Source organism: Pseudoliparis swirei, chromosome 13 (assembly GCF_029220125.1).
Source record: "Pseudoliparis swirei isolate HS2019 ecotype Mariana Trench chromosome 13, NWPU_hadal_v1, whole genome shotgun sequence".
Taxonomy (NCBI): domain Eukaryota; kingdom Metazoa; phylum Chordata; class Actinopteri; order Perciformes; family Liparidae; genus Pseudoliparis; species Pseudoliparis swirei.
This window is the reverse complement of record NC_079400.1, coordinates 12,321,053-12,340,494: the sequence shown is the minus strand read 5'-3', so window position 1 is coordinate 12,340,494 and position 19,442 is coordinate 12,321,053. Positions and strand designations below refer to the sequence as shown.

Genomic DNA, 19,442 nt, shown 5'->3' with positions numbered 1-19,442 from the left:
AATAGCTGCATCCCCCCATCCCCCACCCTCCCGTCTCCCCCCACGCGTGTGAGAGAGAGAGAGAGAGAGAGAGAGAGAGAGAGAGAGAGAGAGAGAGAGAGAGAGAGAGAGAGAGAGGAGGTTTCGTGTTTCGTCCTCTCTCGTTCTCCGCTGTGAGAAGACAGAGCCCGCGCGCATGGAGGACCACAGGATGGAGCGGATGGAGTCGATGGAGCCGATCTCTGCGCACTACACCACGGCGTACCCGGAGATCCACCCCGACGGCGGGTACGAGTCCAGAGAGCCCGCGGACAGCCAGGCGAAGACCCCGCCGGCTCCGGCGTACGACGAGGACTTCGTGCACAAGGTGTGTTGCTATTCATAATCAAAAGTTAAATATGTGTAGATGAACCTCGTCGTGCTGCGCGCTGACTTTAAGACGCGTTTTACACCCAGTCTGTTTTATTATTTGCAGGCATTGTTGAAACACTCTTAAACCCACAGCAACCGGACCCGGGGTTCTGTCCGCGGTGCTGATCCACACGTGGTCGGGTTCAGGCTCGCTGCGTGTCATAACTGTCAGTGCTCCACCACCCCCCCCCCCCCCCCTCGTATGATAACACCAGTTCCATTAGTGCGATGAAAACAGTGTGATACAGGGTACATCCCAAGTCTCTTAATTGTCGTTTCCTCGCTCCTCTTTCCTCTTTCCTCACTCCTCGCTCCTCGTTTCTCTTTCCTCTTACTTCTTACCTCGTTCCTCGCTCCTCTTTCCTCAGTCCTCGCTCCTCGATCCTCATTCCTCGCTCCTCGATCCTCTTTCCTCGCTCCTCTTTCCTCGCTCCTCTTACTTCTTACCTCGTTCCTCGCTCCTCTTTCCTCAGTCCTCGATCCTCGATCCTCTTTCCTCGCTCCTCTTTCCTCGCTTCTCTTACTTCTTTCCTCGCTCCTCTTTCCTCGCTCCTCTTTCCTCGCTCCTCTTACTTCTTTCCTCGCTCCTCTTTCCTCGCTCCTCTTTCCTCGCTCCTCTTTCCTCTTTCCCCGCTCCTCTTTCCTCGCTCCTCTTACCTCTTTCCTCACTCCTTGATCCTCGCTCCTCTTTCCTCGCTCCTCTTACCTCTTATCTTATCTAATGTTTGCTAAAAACTGTGGAGAGGAAAAGACGCCGTGAGGGAAACAGGGATGAAGAGACTTGATGCACCTGAAGGCACCAGGGCGCTCAATAGAGCGTCTTTCAGGTTATCGTTTTGATTTGCAGACAATGTGAGCAACGTTGGTGGGAATAGAGGAGCATTAGGCAGCTACAATATATATTTCCCTATATTTCCCTTCCTGGAGTTGGTGGAGACCCAAACAGAGAAAGTGTTGGAGAAACACGACGACAAATGAACACTGACGTTTCTCCGTCCGCTGGATGAGAATCAGACTGTGTGCAGTTGAAAATGGAAGAGTGAAGGAAGACGAACACTCACTCAGATTATGAGGCTGGTACATGCTGAAGCATGATGACATACATCATGACCCGATCCCTTCCAGCTGGCCTGCTGTCGATGGAACAGAGGGAAAGAAGAAGAAAGCCCCTTTGGGCTTCGGGTTAAAGGTCACGGCTCATTAGGAAGCTGTACGGCAGGAACAGCTTCCAGTGGGCCGAGAAACACTCGCCGTGAGAACACGCTGCAAAAAGTGACCGTGACGTTTAGTTAATTACATCCCATTTAAGACATGGCCGATGGTGGTTGACAATCACCAGAAAGTGTGACGCTCCAGACACAATCCTGCTGTCATGTCGCTGCACCGAGGGCTAACGGTCCAATGAGACGCGGGCCGGGTTACCCCATCACCATTATTCACTCTGACATCTGCCTATAATTGCCCCGGAAGCAGTGTGTGTGTGTGTGTGTGTGTGTGTGTGTGTGTGTGTGTGTGTGTGTGTGTGTGTGTGTGTGTGTGTGTGTGTGTGTGTGTGTGTGTGTGTGTGTGTGTGTGTGTGTGTGAAGGCGTTGGGTTGTGTGGGGGGAGCAGGTGCTTTGCAAAGGCCATGTTGGAGCAATGCAAGCTGCTCTTTAAAGAAATAATTCTGTCACAGTTAGGAGGCAACCACAAGCAGATGAGCCTCAAATCTATTGTTTCTCCTGGCCGTCAACCAAAAATATGTCTGGTTGTATAGAAGTCTATATAATGACTCTACTTCTGATGTATTCCCTCAGTAAACATTGTAAACATGAGTTTATGTCTCAGTCTCTAGTTTCAAGTCTTCTTCTATACAGCATGATGTCATCATTTAGTACATTATGGTCATTTAGAGTCACACAGACCTTAAAGCAGGGGACGCTTTAGGGGCGGGGCTACAAGGTGATTGACAGGTCTGGGAGTCGTCATTTTCACTATTTGGCCTATGATGGATAGGCTGGTGTTGCATTTTTCCTATAGAAATTTGAAATATAAATGTACACTTTAATTCCTCTCTGCATTTGACCCATCCTTAGTGATTAAGGAGCAACTGGGGGTTCAGTGTGTGTGTGTGTGTTTGTGTGTGTGTGTGTGTGTGTGTGTGTGTGTGTGTGTGTGTGTGAAGGCGTTGGGTTGTGTGGGGGGAGCAGGTGCTTTGCAAAGGCCATGTTGGAGCAATGCAAGCTGCTCTTTAAAGAAATAATTCTGTCACAGTTAGGAGGCAACCACAAGCAGATGAGCCTCAAATCTATTGTTTCTCCTGGCCGTCAACCAAAAATATGTCTGGTTGTATAGAAGTCTATATAATGACTCTACTTCTGATGTATTCCCTCAGTAAACATTGTAAACATGAGTTTATGTCTCAGTCTCTAGTTTCAAGTCTTCTTCTATACAGCATGATGTCATCATTTAGTACATTATGGTCATTTAGAGTCACACAGACCTTAAAGCAGGGGCGCTTTAGGGGCGGGCTACAAGGTGATTGACAGGTCTGGGAGTCGTCATTTCACTATTTGGCCTATGATGGATAGGCTGGTGTTGCATTTTTCTATAGAAATTTGAAATATAAATGTACACTTTAATTCCTCTCTGCATTTGACCCATCCTTAGTGATTAAGGAGCAACTGGGGGTTCAGTGTGTGTGTGTGTTTGTGTGTGTGTGTGTGTGTGTGTGTGTGTGTGTGTGAAGGCGTTGGGTTGTGTGGGGAGCAGGTGCTTTGCAAGGCCATGTTGGAGCAATGCAAGCTGCTCTTTAAAAAATAATTCTGTCACAGTTAGGAGGCAACCACAAGCAGATGAGCCTCAAATCTATTGTTTCTCCTGGGCGTCAACCAAAAATATGTCTGGTTGTATAGAAGTCTATAATGACTCTACTTCTGATGTATTCCCTCAGTAAACATTGTAAACATGAGTTTATGTCTCAGTCTCTAGTTTCAAGTCTTCTTCTATACAGCATGATGTCATCATTTAGTACATTATGGTCATTTAGAGTCACAGACCTTAAAGCAGGGACGCTTTAGGGGGCTACAAGGTGATTGACAGGTCTGGGAGTCGTCATTTCACTATTTGGCCTATGATGGATAGGCTGGTGTTGCATTTTCCTAGAAATTTGAAATATAAATGTACACTTTAATTCCTCTCTGCATTTGACCCATCCTTAGTGATTAAGGAGCAACTGGGGGTTCAGTGTGTGTGTGTGTGTTTGTGTGTGTGTGTGTGTGTGTGTGTGTGTGTGTGTGTGTGTGTGTGTGTGTGAAGGCGTTGGGTTGTGTGGGGGGAGCAGGTGCTTTGCAAAGGCCATGTTGGAGCAATGCAAGCTGCTCTTTAAAGAAATAATTCTGTCACAGTTAGGAGGCAACCACAAGCAGATGAGCCTCAAATCTATTGTTTCTCCTGGCCGTCAACCAAAAATATGTCTGGTTGTATAGAAGTCTATATAATGACTCTACTTCTGATGTATTCCCTCAGTAAACATTGTAAACATGAGTTTATGTCTCAGTCTCTAGTTTCAAGTCTTCTTCTATACAGCATGATGTCATCATTTAGTACATTATGGTCATTTAGAGTCACACAGACCTTAAAGCAGGGGACGCTTTAGGGGCGGGGCTACAAGGTGATTGACAGGTCTGGGAGTCGTCATTTTCACTATTTGGCCTATGATGGATAGGCTGGTGTTGCATTTTTCCTATAGAAATTTGAAATATAAATGTACACTTTAATTCCTCTCTGCATTTGACCCATCCTTAGTGATTAAGGAGCAACTGGGGGTTCAGTGTGTGTGTGTGTGTGTGTGTTTGTGTGTGTGTGTGTGTGTGTGTGTGTGTGTGTGTGTGAAGGCGTTGGGTTGTGTGGGGGGAGCAGGTGCTTTGCAAAGGCCATGTTGGAGCAATGCAAGCTGCTCTTTAAAGAAATAATTCTGTCACAGTTAGGAGGCAACCACAAGCAGATGAGCCTCAAATCTATTGTTTCTCCTGGCCGTCAACCAAAAATATGTCTGGTTGTATAGAAGTCTATATAATGACTCTACTTGATGTATTCCCTCAGTAAACATTGTAAACATGAGTTTATGTCTCAGTCTCTAGTTTCAAGTCTTCTTCTATACAGCATGATGTCATCATTTAGTACATTATGGTCATTTAGAGTCACACAGACCTTAAAGCAGGGGACGCTTTAGGGCAGGGCGGGCTACAAGGTGATTGACAGGTCTGGGGTCGTCATTTCACTATTTGGCCTATGATGGATAGGCTGGTGTTGCATTTTCCTATAGAAATTTGAAATATAAATGTACACTTTAATTCCTCTCTGCATTTGACCCATCCTTAGTGATTAAGGAGCAACTGGGGTTCAGTGTGTGTGTGTGTGTTTGTGTGTGTGTGTGTGTGTGTGTGTGTGTGTGTGTGAAGGCGTTGGGTTGTGTGGGGAGCAGGTGCTTTGCAAGGCCATGTTGGAGCAATGCAAGCTGCTCTTTAAAGAAATAATTCTGTCACAGTTAGGAGGCAACCACAAGCAGATGAGCCTCAAATCTATTGTTTCTCCTGGCGTCAACCAAAAATATGTCTGGTTGTATAGAAGTCTATATAATGACTCTACTTCTGATGTATTCCTCAGTAAACATTGTAAACATGAGTTTATGTCTCAGTCTCTAGTTTCAAGTCTTCTTCTATACAGCATGATGTCATCATTTAGTACATTATGGTCATTTAGAGTCACACAGACCTTAAAGCAGGGACGCTTTAGGGGGCTACAAGGTGATTGACAGGTCTGGGAGTCGTCATTTTCACTATTTGGCCTATGATGGATAGGCTGGTGTTGCATTTTCCTATAGAAATTTGAAATATAAATGTACACTTTAATTCCTCTCTGCATTGACCCATCCTTAGTGATTAAGAGCAACTGGGGTTCAGTGTGTGTGTGTGTTTGTGTGTGTGTGTGTGTGTGTGTGTGTGTGTGTGTGTGTGTAGGCGTTGGGAGCAGGTGCTTTGCAAGGCCATGTTGGAGCAATGCAAGCTGCTCTTTAAAGAAATAATTCTGTCACAGTTAGGAGGCAACCACAAGCAGATGAGCCTCAAATCTATTGTTTCTCCCCGTCAACCAAAATATGTCTGGTTGTATAGAAGTCTATATAATGACTCTACTTCTGATGTATTCCCTCAGTAAACATTGTAAACATGAGTTTATGTCTCAGTCTCTAGTTTCAAGTCTTCTTCTATACAGCATGATGTCATCATTTAGTACATTATGGTCATTTAGTGTCACACAGACCTTAGAGCAGGGGACGCTTCAGGGCGGGGCTACAAGGTGATTGACAGGTCTGGGAGTCGTCATTTTCACTATTTGGCCTATGATGGATAGGCTGGTGTTGCATTTTCCTATAGAAATTTGAAATATAAATGTACACTTTAATTCCTCTCTGCATTTGACCCATCCTTAGTGATTAAGGAGCAACTGGGGGTTCAGTGTGTGTGTGTGTGTGTGTGTGTGTGTGTGTGTGTGTGTGTGTGTGTGAAGGCGTTGGGTTGTGTGGGGGCAGGTGCTTTGCAAAGGCCATGTTGGAGCAATGCAAGCTGCTCTTTAAAGAAATAATTCTGTCACAGTTAGGAGGCAACCACAAGCAGATGAGCCTCAAATCTATTGTTTCTCCTGGCCGTCAACCAAAATATGTCTGGTTGTATAGAAGTCTATATAATGACTCTACTTCTGATGTATTCCCTCAGTAAACATTGTAAACATGAGTTTATGTCTCAGTCTCTAGTTTCAAGTCTTCTTCTATACAGCATGATGTCATCATTTAGTACATTATGGTCATTTAGAGTCACACAGACCTTAAAGCAGGGGACGCTTTAGGGGCGGGGCTACAAGGTGATTGACAGGTCTGGGAGTCGTCATTTTCACTATTTGGCCTATGATGGATAGGCTGGTGTTGCATTTTTCCTATAGAAATTTGAAATATAAATGTACACTTTAATTCCTCTCTGCATTTGACCCATCCTTAGTGATTAAGGAGCAACTGGGGGTTCAGTGCTTTGCTCAGGGACACTTCGACATGCAACTATGGGGAAAGCGGGCATCGAACCGGGAACCTCGTGGTTACGGGACGACCTCCCATCCCATCTCATACGAGCTACAGCCGACCCCAATTGTCAAAGAACCAGAACTCCCAATGCATCCGTCCGTCTCTCAGTACTTGCTGACGTCCCTATCCGTCATGGCGGTGCGGGGCTGGACCCAAAAGGAAGGACACAGAGCAGGAGACAAAAGACAAGAGACAATTCTATTTATTTAAAAGGCCAGAGATGGAAGAGGTTTGGGATCCATGAAGGCGTCCTCTGTGGCTGGTTGGGTAGCTCGGTAGTTCTTCAGGTGAGTTCTGGGGGAGTGGAGAGGCTGGGACAGCACCAGTTTACCGACAAGAACATGCAAAAAAATCCAAGAGGCTCGAAACACAGAACAATAATGGTTCTTAAATGGTTCTTTAAAAGGCTTTGTGGTTCTACGTAGAACCATCATCTACTCAAGAACCATTCCTTCATTTGAGGCACCATTAAAGGTTCTTTGAAGAACTCTTTCAGGAAATAGTTCTTTAAAGAACCCTGGTTTGAAAGGTTCTGTGTGGAACCAGAAATGGTGACTTAAAGAACCATGTTTTTAAGCTTCATTGAAACACCTTCATAGGTTATTTGAAGAACTCTTTAAGGACATGGTTCTTTAAAGAACCCTGTTTTGAAAGGTTCTTTGTAGAACCAAAAATGGTTCTATGGCATCACTCTAAAGAACCATTTTCGGTTCCAGATGTCACCTCCATTGTTCTGTGTGTCGTCGTCGTTCCGGGAACGTGAAGTGACGACCGGTCGAGGAGTTGAGGGGGAACTGAGGTAGATGTGCTGTGGGGCTTGATGAGGGGATGTGTTACATGTGTGTGGGTTGATTGGCAGTTGGAGGGGGAAGGGAAGGCCACGCCCACATACACACACACGCCCACACACACACACACACAGGACAAACAGGGGACCATGACACTATCCTTTCTCAGCAAAACACAGTCATTTCTATTTGGTCTACCAGTTCACATATATATGGTCTCATGGTTTGGGATAATATACACCAGACCAAGGCGTTCCTATCCCCTACTCCCTTATGTGTACCACTAGTGTAAATTAAGACTTTTACTATTGGCAGCTACAGTAATCTGTGGCTGTTCTGTGGATTGCAGCATATCAAACGGTCTACATTAGAGGCAATATGAAAACTGACACGCTATATTACATTCTCGGGTTTCTTCCACAGATTTAATACTCTGCGAGAAGATAAAAGTGAGTTTGCCTTGGCAGAATGTCACGACTCCAAATCCTCTCCGTTCCCTTGGACCGCGTCTCAGACGTTTGTTATCATGACCGCCTCCCTGGAAGTTCTTATTTTACACCGTTCACATCATCCACGTCTGATTCCCGAACATCTGCGGTGCTATCACCTAATTGCTCCCAGTCTCCAGACAGGCCCACTTCCCAGCTGACCTCTGTTACCACGGAAACCGCGTCCTACCCTTCCACCCCCCTCCCACGACAAATGCATTCACCGTGGTCACATGGTGCACGTGTAACACCACGAGTGAGTTGCACTGCAGGCATTATGTTACATGCTTTGCAAACAGGAAACAGATGCCATTAAATCGATGACATAATAACATCGCTTCTGGTTTGTGTCGTGCTCGACATGTTTGTCTGCTCAGTGGTCGCCTTTCTAATCCGTCTTCAAGATATTCATTATGATGAGTCTCTGTTCACGGACCCGGTGACAAACGGCCGTTTCTCATAAGCACCGATAAGCAACGTGAGGCTGTAGTAAGATTGAGAAGTAAGAAGTGGAAGCTGTCATCGTGACGTCCAACCAATGTCCGTCATTGGTTACGCGGCTTTATTCGTAACCAATGGACATAAGTTAGAGTACTTGGAATGCGTAAGAATGGCGTATAGACGGCGTGTACGACTCTGGCAGCGGAGCGACAGTATTTGACTCTAAATGGAGCATCATTTACGAAATGAACATCATGCTGCAGTGAAGAAGACTTTAAACTAGAGATTGAGATATAAACTCATGTTTACCATTTTTAATGAGGGAATAAATCAAGAGAGAAGTAGAGTACATGTATATAGACTTCTATGGAATAAGACCATAAAGTATCCCCTGCGTTATGGTCTGAGTGGCTCTAAATTAAGCATAATTTAGGAAATGAACATCATGCTGAATTGAAGAAGACCATAAACTCATCTGATATATTTTTTATAGTTGGAGTCGCCCCCTGCTGGTCAGCAGAGAGAATGCACATTTTAAGACCCTTCTGCATTGGTTTACTCAGCAGAACCAGAGGTCATACCAAAGAAACAATCTCGCCACCAACCCCCCCCCCCCCCCAGGTTGAAAACAACTGGATTAAACAGTGTGGTTATCTGTTGTAACGCGGGCCGTAAACGTTAGCACGTTCGGCTAGCGTAAGCGCGTTCGGCTAACGTCTGAAGGCAAGGAGCATTTCACGAGTGCATCGTTTTGTGCGGTTAGCCGACATTTTAGAAAAAAGGACCCTGTTCACATCGAGGACATGCTTTGTATTGTCAGCTTTATATTCTCACCGCGTGTTCCAGTCCTGCTATTTGAGTCTCGGCTAACGGTAGTAGCTCTGTCCCGCTACTATACGGGGACCGGCCAATCCGGTTCTGTCCAACACTTTGTCAGTTTCAAGCTGGGTGCCATGAGTCCGGACAAATATCTGCAAAACACTATTTTCCTGGTAGCCTATTCAACAGTCACTAGCTAATGTTGTACTGACTTACTTAGCTGTTTATCGTGTTCTGCTCGACTCCTTATTCCCTAATTGGTGTTATTTTACAGTTTTTGAATGAACTCCAATACTTGGGTGGATCTTTTTCTTCTTCTGGCAGTCAGATCTATAATTCCCTCATCGTAGCTTCTTAATTATACTCAGTACTAACACTATTTTTATAGCGCTGTGCCACACGAACAATGCTGTTATTAACTGCCAAAATTTGTTTGGGAGATTGTCAGCAGGTCCATGGTATTAATCAAGCTTTCCAAACCCGCCGGAGTCCACCCACGTTTAAGTACCTGGAGTTAGCGGCGATGACTGAACACATTTGATATGAAAGTTCAGAGGATGCATTATTATGGATGGCACATTTCAGCAGTGACACATTTCTCTTAGGTTCCTAAAATCCCTCTAAACGCTGACATCAAAGGGAGGCTCGATGAAACCTGTAACTGTAAGCCGCTCCAGCTCCTCAACTCTAATCCTCTCAGCCTTTATCATTCATAAGCCTGAAGACTAAACTGAGTTACAGCTCAACCACAACTTCAGCAAAAACGACAGTGAAGACGCTCATGCTGCATGTTTAGCATCAACACGTCCAGAACCTTCTTTTGGGAAGACGGAGAACAGCCCGGCTGTGTCTCATTCACTGTATGTGTCACAGTTGGGGGGCACTAATGTGTGTGTGTGTGTGTGTTTGTGTGCGGAGGTGGTGGGTACCTCAGTGTGACATTTCTAAGTGGGCTCAAATGAAAGACGGGCCTGTGGAAGATGAAGTATATTGACTGCTGGCTCCGGTGACTAACTTGCTTCTGAACGGCGCCTTTCATTCATTTGATTGTCTCGAAGGTTATCTCCTCGGGCTCGTGACTCACGCTGTGACGGCGGTACGCTGCCAAGCTCTCGTAAAAGATCAGGTTGTTGTTTTTGGCTCGAGAGCAGAAGTGTCCCATCGTGACGCAAATGCTGACTCATCGCGCCCAAAATAACGACACGGGCCTCTGGCCAGAAAGCAAATATTCCACGATTCTTATACCGATATGTTTTTTTTGGGACTATTTTCCCTGCAGGCGATCCTGGTCGGGGACAGCGGCGTGGGGAAGACCTCACTGTTGGTGCAGTTCGATCAGGGGAAGTTCATCCCCGGATCCTTCTCTGCTACCGTGGGCATCGGATTCACGGTCGGTGTTTGTCTACATCTTTTACACACGGGGGCGTTCGCTGGTTGGAATGAAGTAGGACGTCACAGGTTTAGGTCTCAGTTCACCAAAAGTCACAAATAAAAGCCAGTTTTTAAGATATATCTGTGTGAGATTTCGGTAAATTCAATTTTTGATAACATTGCAATATCATTAAAAAAAACAAAAAAAAACAGCTACAAGGGAGAGTTTTCTGTTGCCGTGGAGAATTCACAGTAGTCTTTATTTCCTTCAGGAAACAGAAGAAATCCAAATCACCTACATTCAAGTTTCAATTCAGTTCATTTTATACAGCCCAATATCACACATTAGGAATTATCCTCAGAGGGCTTTACAATCTGTACACATACGACACCCCTGACCTTTGACCTCACATCGGATCAGGAAAAACTCCCAAGAAATAGAAAAAAAACCTTTCAGGGTAAATAAAGGTAAAAACCCTTCAGGAGAGCAACAGAGGAGGATCCCTCTCCAGGATGGACAGAACAATAGATGTCATGTGACCAGAAGAACACAATTCAGGACAGGTTGTGCACACTGTCAACAGCACATGGCAATAAACTGCTGTGTTGTGCACCAGCACAGGAATTCGTAGGAGTTAAAAGTCAGTGAGTGAACGGCATGTGGGCAGCACCAGGCACCCTTCAGTGTCCGTATGAGACGCACCGGGCTTTAACTCAGATGTAAACCCACATTATGAGTCATTATCAGACAGTCGGAGCAACAGATGTACTTCTAAAAAAGATAGAAAGTCTGACGATGGGCAGTGTTGGTGTGAAATCTAAAGTTGGGCTATTTTCTCTGCCGATGTTATGTAACATGATGCTACGCCACGTCAGTCTACACGTCGTGGTCGTATGAAGCCACATTATTATGAACAAATATTTAAAAAACCCGACCCGCCACAGTTTCGCATCTTTAAACACATCAACCAGCAAGCATTTCACAATGTTAACCCCGTGTGAACTTTAAGTGTCCAGGTAAGACAAATATGAAAACGTATCCGATGAAATATGACGAGTAGGAACGAGTCACGTCTGACAAACTGATTCTTCAAAGAGCTGCTGTTGAATTATCTGGGTTTTCTATTTTTTGTGTATCGGTGCAGAAGCAGAAATCTTAGAAGGTCGACACTAAGTTTGTTCTGTAGGGGATAAGAACACATTGGTTTGGTGTATATTATCCCATACCATGATTGTAATATATATATTGTGAACTCTGGTAGACCAAATATAATTGACCCTGTCCCCTGTTTGTCCTGTGTGTGTGTGTGTGTATGTGGGAGTGGCCTTCCCTTCCCCCTCCAGCTGCCATGTAACACATCCCCTCATCAAGCCCCACAGCACATCTTAATGTAGGGTGACCAGATTTGAGTTTGTGAAAAAGAGGACACTTCGTCTCGGGGGGTGGGGGGGGGGGGGGGCGTTATGGGAGCGGCGGCAAACAACCGATGACTGTTCTCTATTCTGTCAGCTCACGCAAGAAGGTGGAACGTAAGGGAGATACCATTTCCAAAACTTGTAAGGGGTAAATACTAGTTTGTGAAAGACCCAGAGAAACACAAATATCCGACCAAGCAAAATCCCGGACGTTTTTGGAATCCCTGCTGGACGCATTTTTTAGGTCTCAAAAACAGGACATGTCCGGGGAAAACCGGACGTCTGGTCACCCTATCTTTATGTGTGTATATGTATTAGGGTATGTGCATATATATGTAATATGTGTGCAGGTTGTTGCATGTCTACCCGCATTTATATATATATTCTTTTTAATTTTTAAATTTTTAATTGTTATGTTTTTTGTCTGAGTACCATACATCTTTTCCTTTGCATGTGCATATCTCGAAAACCAATAAAAGATTTTATCACAAAAAAAAACCCCACAGCACATCTCCCTCAGTTCTCCCTCAACTCCTCGACAGATCGTCACTTCACGTTTCATTTGTCTGTTCGATGGGGCGTCAATCTGTGTGCGCATTCAACCCCAATAAAGATCTCTCTCTTCTTCCCCAAGAATAAAGTGGTGACTGTTGACGACGTAAAGGTCCAACTCCAGGTCAGTGAATCAGTTCCAGTGAAAACTAAATGTCCTCCCACAGTGGAAACTTATTATTAGAGCACATGGTTTCCTCTGGTGTCGCAACTAAAAATGAGACTTAGGCGATCAGATCCGGGCCGAGCTCTTTGTTTCTCTTTCTCTTTCAGATTTGGGACACGGCGGGACAGGAGAGGTTCAGGAGTGTGACACATGCGTATTACAGAGATGCTCACGGTGAGGCAAACGCCGCTCACGCCTCACCCCACACCTCACCCCACGCCTCACCCCACACCTCACCCCACACCTCACCCCACGCCTCACCCCACGCCTCACCCCGCACCCCACACCTCACACCTCACCCACGCCTCACCTCACACCTCACCCACGCCTCACGCCACACCTCACCCCACGCCTCACACCTCACCCCACGCCTCACACCTCACCCACGCCTCACCCCACGCCTCACCCCACGCCTCACCCCACACCTCACCCACGCCTCACCCCACGCCTCACCCCACGCCTCACACCTCACCCCACGCCTCACCCCACGCCTCACCCCACGCCTCACCCCACGCCTCACACCTCACCCCACGCCTCACCCCACGCCTCACACCTCACCCCACGCCTCACCCCACGCCTCACCCCACGCCTCACACCTCACCCCACGCCTCACCCCACACCTCACCCCACGCCTCACCCCACGCCTCACACCTCACCCCACGCCTCACCCCACGCCTCACACCTCACCCCACGCCTCACCCCACACCTCACCCCACACCTCACCCCACGCCTCACCCCACGCCTCACCCCACACCTCACCCCACACCTCACCCCACGCCTCACCCCACGCCTCACCCCACACCTCACCCCACGCCTCACGCCTCACCCCACGCCTCACCCCACACCTCACCCCACACCTCACCCCACGCCTCACCCCACGCCTCACGCCGTGCCTCACGCCTCACCCCACGCTGACCACACACCGTAGATGTAATGATAATATGTCTGTTCATCTTTTCTCTAAAGCTTTGCTCCTCCTGTATGACATCACCAGCAAAACCTCCTTTGACAACATCAGGGTGAGTCTGTCAGTGCGTTTACATGCAATCGAATTATTGGCTTAGTCGGACTGAAATCGAATTATCCGTTTCATGTAAACACCTTAGTCGGACTATGTGCGGTCCGACTTCGGTCCGATTAACACCCCTGGATAGCTCGGTCCGATCCAGTTGATAATTCGACTCTCGCCTCTGAATTCGATTCGGAACTGGACTTTGCGTCTTTGCGCATGCTCGAGATCCCGCTGCCCTCCTCCCTCCCTCCCTCCCATGTCGTGACCCGGAAGTCGAAAGAGACGATAAATTGTCACTGCCGGCAACCTGGCCGGCAGAAAACAAACAAATAACCAGTCCCGCTGCTAACCATGTTGGTGCCCTAAGCATAACTCCTCATGATGCCCCCTGAGATAGGGTCTGTGTGCGCGGATGTGTCGGCGCGCATCACGGCAGAGCGATGCGACCCGAGAAGTGTTAACGGGGGTGCTGAGCGATTAAATATATATCTTGTTCTGCCTGTTTTGTGATATACATGCCTAAAAGGCGCCTAATATTTCTAGACTGAAATAATATCGGCATTATAATTATTATAACTATGAGGATTTTATTAGTTGCCTATTTTGTGGAGCCCCCTCAGGACTTGGTGCCCTACGCGCAGCGCGTCGTGCGCGTTATGGGAGCGGCGGCGCTGCAAACAACGCTATGGAGAACACAAGAGCCACCACACATTTCTGGACCGAAGAGCAGACAGAATTTATGCTTAATGTATTGAAGGAGTTGAACATACTAAAGTTCATGGTTCTTTCTCGAAATGTTGATGTTGGTGGTGGTGAAGAGGTCAAGCGGAAATGGCTGTATCACCACGAGTTGTAATGAAAACAGCGCCACCTATCGTATCGGATATGACATGCTTTCGGCCAATGATTCGAATTACTCACTGCCATGTATATTGGGATAACAGCAGATCCCCCAAAAGATAGCATAGTCCGACTAAAGCAAGATTCGAATTATACCATCATGTAACCGCACTGTGTGACACAGAGAGCACACAATGACCTATGTGTATGAACTGTCAATAAAGTGTGTGCATAAGTGTGTGTGTGTTATTGTAATGAACCCTGCCTTGTTTCCGTTCGTCTCTCTTGTTCCAGGCATGGCTAACAGAGATCCATGAGTATGCACAGAGCGACGTCGTCATCATGTTGCTGGGCAACAAGGTGAGGAGAAGGAATTGTTGAAAAGTCTTGAGGAAAATAGAAATGGATGTGATCTTCAGGGAGGCCGGAAACCTGTGGCTTCTAATGATCGTCCAGGGGCGTGTCCCGGGGAGTGTCATGGGGCGTGTCCAATGTGTGTCCAGGGGCGTGTCCAGGGGAGTGTCCAGGGGCGTGTACAGGGGAGTGTCATTGGGCGTGTCCAATGTGTGTCCATGGGTGTGTCCAGTATGTGTCATGGGGCGTGTGCAGGGGCCGTCAAGGGGGCATCAAGGGCGTGTCCAGGGGTGTGTCCAGGGACGTCATCAGCGTTCTTTTAACTTATAAATGTGTATTTTTGTTCAGCACAATAAACACATAAATGCTCTGAAGTGCAACAGGAACTTCAGCCGCCGGCAGACAACGACGACACCAGTGAGGAAACTGAAATTAAAATAGAAATTTAAAAAATAAATAATACATGCCATACATACAGAGATTGACTATTCGGTATCCCCCAGTTTCACGCTGTCCACAAATATTATAAGATGATATATATCATATATATCATATATATATATATATGATATATAATAATATGATATAGTCACGTAACAATGTGCGAGTAAGGGCCGAGGGAAATGTAAATATGGAAGAATGTTAACAGGTTTTACAAGAATATGCCAAAACAAGTCTGAACAAATGTCGTATAAGGAACGATAATGAATACTGTTAACAAGAACACTCCACAGGGATTACTGTTTTTTTTATCACACATGGTTTGTTAAAAAAAAAAAAAAATTTGAAACGGCAAACTATACCACAGCCACATTCTTTGCTATGGTGCTTTTATTTAGTATTTAGTGTGATGTCCCACATCTCTCCGTCAGGCTGACATGAGCAGTGCCAGAGCCATCCGGAGAGACGAGGGGGAGAGACTGGCCAGAGTGAGTACCCCCTCCTCCTCCTCCTCCTCCTCCTCCGCACAACCCTCACTGTTAACGCCGCTGTCTGCTCCTCCTCGTATTCCTCAGGAGTACTCGGTTCCTTTCATGGAGACAAGTGCCAAGACGGGGGTGAACGTGGAGCTGGCCTTCACCGCTGTTTCCAAGTATGAACCTTCATGAACCCGCTATTAAAAATACCAAAATCTATTGAGAATAACTCTAATGGGTTAAAACAATCTAAAATTAATCAACCTTTACTCTTGATGAAATAATATCTTTGTTACATTATCAGTAATTAATAATAAATGCACATGTTTAATTACAGTTAGTAAGTTAGATATTGAATAATATAATATTCAAATACAGTGAACATATGAAATATTGTGATGTATTTGGAGTATTTAACTGGGATTGTAAAGAGCTATTTATTAGAAAAGACCTTAATATTGACCAAATATCATAAGATCCATTTAATAATGTATTTCTGAAAAGACTTCAAGTATAATATATACAAAAATAATGAAGAATTCCCCCCAAAAATTATGATATGCCAAAATAGTGATGAAGAATTTCTATAAATAGCAATTTCAGAACCATTTTTATAACCGCAATTCCAATCATCACGTTCATTTCTGATAGTAAAACTATTTATTAATATGTTTAGTACACTAAAAAGGGGCCAGAATAAATCATTTATTAAGAAGAATACAAAGTTATATGATTTATGCAATTATTTTAAAAAGGGGGGTAGAATGAGTCACCAAGATGATACTATTTTAATAAAAAGAATAATATAATATCTACAGATTGCTTCACACCTCCTCATTTAAACTTTGACTGCCAAATAATCGTCAACAACACCAACGTGGATAAATTAAAGATAGTTTTGTTAGCGGTTGTGTGTGGTTCTGTTCTGCAGGGAGCTGAAGCACCGGGCCGCCCAGCAGCCCAACGAACCCAAGTTCCAGATTCACGAATACATTGAAACGCAGAAGGAGAAGTCGGGCTGCTGCAGCTTCTCCTGAAACTCCTCGCCCGAGACTTCTGAAGCTCCTCCCCCAAGCCCTCTGAAGCTCCTCCCCCTAGCCCTCTGGGAGGATGCCCTCCCAAAATATGACGCCGCCATTCACTGAAGACTAAAAGGACAAAACAAACAACGGACTCACTGAAGACACTTTTTTAAATTATTATTTAGCCGCCGACAACGTTTACACGGCAATTGTCTCACACACACACACACACACACACACGCACACAAAGCTCTCATACACACACACAAAGATCTTAAACACACACATACACACACACACACAGGTCTCTCTCACAAACACACACAGGTCTCTCTCACACACATACAGGTCTCTCACACGCACACACATACAAGTCTCACACACACACAGGTCTCTCTCTCACACACACAGGTCTCTCACACGCACACACATACAAGTCTCACACACACACAGGTCTCTCTCACACACACACACAGGTCTCTCTCACAAACACACACAGGTCTCTCTCACACACACACACAGGTCTCTCACAAACACACACAGGTCTCTCTCACACACACACACACAGGTCTCTCACACGCACACACATACAAGTCTCACACACACACACACACGCACACGGGTCTCACAAACACACAGGTCCCACACACACACATCTCACAAACACACATAGGTCATACACAAACGCACACAGGTCTTACACACATACACAGGTCCCACCCACACACACGCACACCGATCTCACAAACACACACATAGGTCATCCACAAACGCACACAGGTCTTACACACACACACAGGTCCCACCCACACACACGCACACCGATCTCACAAATACACACAGGTCATACACAAACACAAACACACACAGGAACATTTGATCAGAACGTATTCAAACTGTTGTAGAACAGACAGCCTTCTTCCAGCTGCGTTCCTTGGAGACACTCGGCTCCTGGAGCCTGTTGGGTACGAGGGTCGGGACGTGTTCGCCTCTAGGTTAGCTTACATTAAGTCATGTGTTATAAATCACATGACTTGTAAACCTTTCTAAACAATAGCAAACAAACACAAATATATATATATATATATATATATATATATATATTTGTATCCTTTATAATTAGTTTTTTTACATTGCTATATTGTTGCGCATGCTAACATGCACGATTAACACAAACAGCTGAATGTCATGTTGCGCAACTATTGGTCATAAACATGGACCAGTTGTGCCTTTTGGCATTTGGATATCTTGTTTCTAATTCAAGTTAACGTACAACTAAACACTCAATAGCACATAAGTTTAGGCGACCGACATGTTAGCATGTTAACTTACTTTCATAAACTGTAAACACACTGTGAAAGGTTTAAAGCTATGAGACTAAAGCGTGGAGTCATATTCTCATAGATTTTTGATACAACCAGGATTATTTTTGCAAACAGGAGCCCGCCCCCTGCTGGCCATGAGTTGTAATTCGAGTTCAAGACCCAGGTCACAATCCAGAGTGTGTGAATATTGAAGTTCTGACCTGATGATGGTGTTTGGATCATCAAAGTTATTTAGTTCTACCAGAGGATTTCATGGCAATCCGTCTAATAGTTTTGAAGACTTTTCACTCAAAAATATTCACATCCTGACTGACACTCCTTCCCAAATGTACGGACGCAAGCTTGATATTGATCTTCTCATCTAACCAATCATATCACTCATGCCTCTTTGAAAAATGTTTATTTTTGCTTTTTTTGTTTGCCTTATCAGACTTACACCATCTCAGACTTAAATTATTTTTTTTGCCTTTTAAATTAGCTGCTGATGGAAATACAAGGATGTGACACCAGTTTGCCAAAGTGGAAGAAAAGTTCACATTTACAACCAGAACATGGCGACAACCTCGTATGTGTGTCAACGTCCAAGAGACCCAGACAAAGGCCACACACTGTGTCGGGAGGGGATTCACAAGCCAAGAACACATGGTGTTCCTGACAGACTGCTCTCCAGAAGTGACTGCCGGCCGCTGAGAGAGAGAGAGAGAGAGAGAGAGAGAGAGAGAGAGAGAGAGAGAGAGAGAGAGAGAGAGAGAGAGAGAGAGAGAGAGAGAGAGAGAGAGAGAGAGAGAGAGAGAGAGAGAGAGAGAGAGAGAGAGAGAGAGAGAGAGAGAGAGAGAGAGAGAGAGAGAGAGAGAGAGAGAGACTCCATATCTGAACATGTGGAGGAGCTTGAAATGTGCGTCTCTGGAGGAGGACTTTTGCATAAGACCAAACATTACACATGAGCTACTGGACAATGATCTGATTTTCAATTTGGTCCTACAGGAAACATTTTATGTACATAATCTATTTGTGAGTAAGATGTTTTTTTGGTGCAAAAATAAGTATGTATATATTTATACATATATGTATTTATATATATATTTGTACATATGTTTATTTATATATGTATTTATATATATTTATTTATATATATATATTTAACTTTGACATTTTATGGCTTAATTATGGATTTTAAACTTGAGTGACTAGTCTCCAGAACATTAAATTATGTTCCATATTTGTATCAAGATAAACTATAAAAAATAGTTTTTAGAGACAATTAATTAGCTTTCTTTTCTCTTCAGATTTTAATTAAACTCTCAGGGTTAAAATTTAGTTTTTTAATAAATCCACATCACCAACACATTAAAAGCTGCATTAATGAATTAAAACAAATTCTGGGCCACTTATAATTTTTTGCCTCAACTAGTTGTTTATTGACACATCC

General features: G+C 44.9%; 1 protein-coding gene across 2 annotated transcripts; it reads left to right on the top strand.

The window, feature by feature from the left end:
• The first annotated feature begins 152 nt into the window (after window positions 1-152).
• Window positions 153-17,184, top strand: LOC130204126 (ras-related protein Rab-37-like). 2 transcript variants are annotated; one of them, XM_056430664.1, is made up of 9 exons: window positions 153-346; window positions 10,318-10,428; window positions 12,460-12,501; window positions 12,651-12,717; window positions 13,510-13,562; window positions 14,690-14,755; window positions 15,622-15,678; window positions 15,766-15,842; window positions 16,598-17,184. In XM_056430664.1, the coding sequence occupies exons 1-9, from the start codon at window positions 176-178 to the stop codon at window positions 16,701-16,703; spliced, it is 750 nt and encodes a 249-aa protein (XP_056286639.1). In that variant the 5' UTR covers window positions 153-175; the 3' UTR covers window positions 16,704-17,184. The 2 variants fall into 2 exon arrangements, with proteins under 2 accessions (XP_056286639.1, XP_056286640.1); XM_056430665.1 differs by lacking the exon at window positions 153-346 and adding an exon at window positions 9,714-9,898 and having other exon boundaries at window positions 16,598-17,183.
• The last annotated feature ends 2,258 nt before the right edge of the window (window positions 17,185-19,442 follow it).

What these genes read in the sequence shown, in the direction of transcription:
- LOC130204126 (XM_056430664.1), top strand. Translation starts at nt 176, where the DNA reads ATGGAGGACCACAGGATGGAGCGGATGGAGTCGATGGAGCCGATCTCT. An exon ending in ACGAGGACTTCGTGCACAAG is followed by an intron (nt 347 to 10,317) that starts GTGTGTTGCTAT and finishes TTTTCCCTGCAG; the next exon opens with GCGATCCTGGTCGGGGACAG. An exon ending in ACGTAAAGGTCCAACTCCAG is followed by an intron (nt 12,502 to 12,650) that starts GTCAGTGAATCA and finishes TTTCTCTTTCAG; the next exon opens with ATTTGGGACACGGCGGGACA.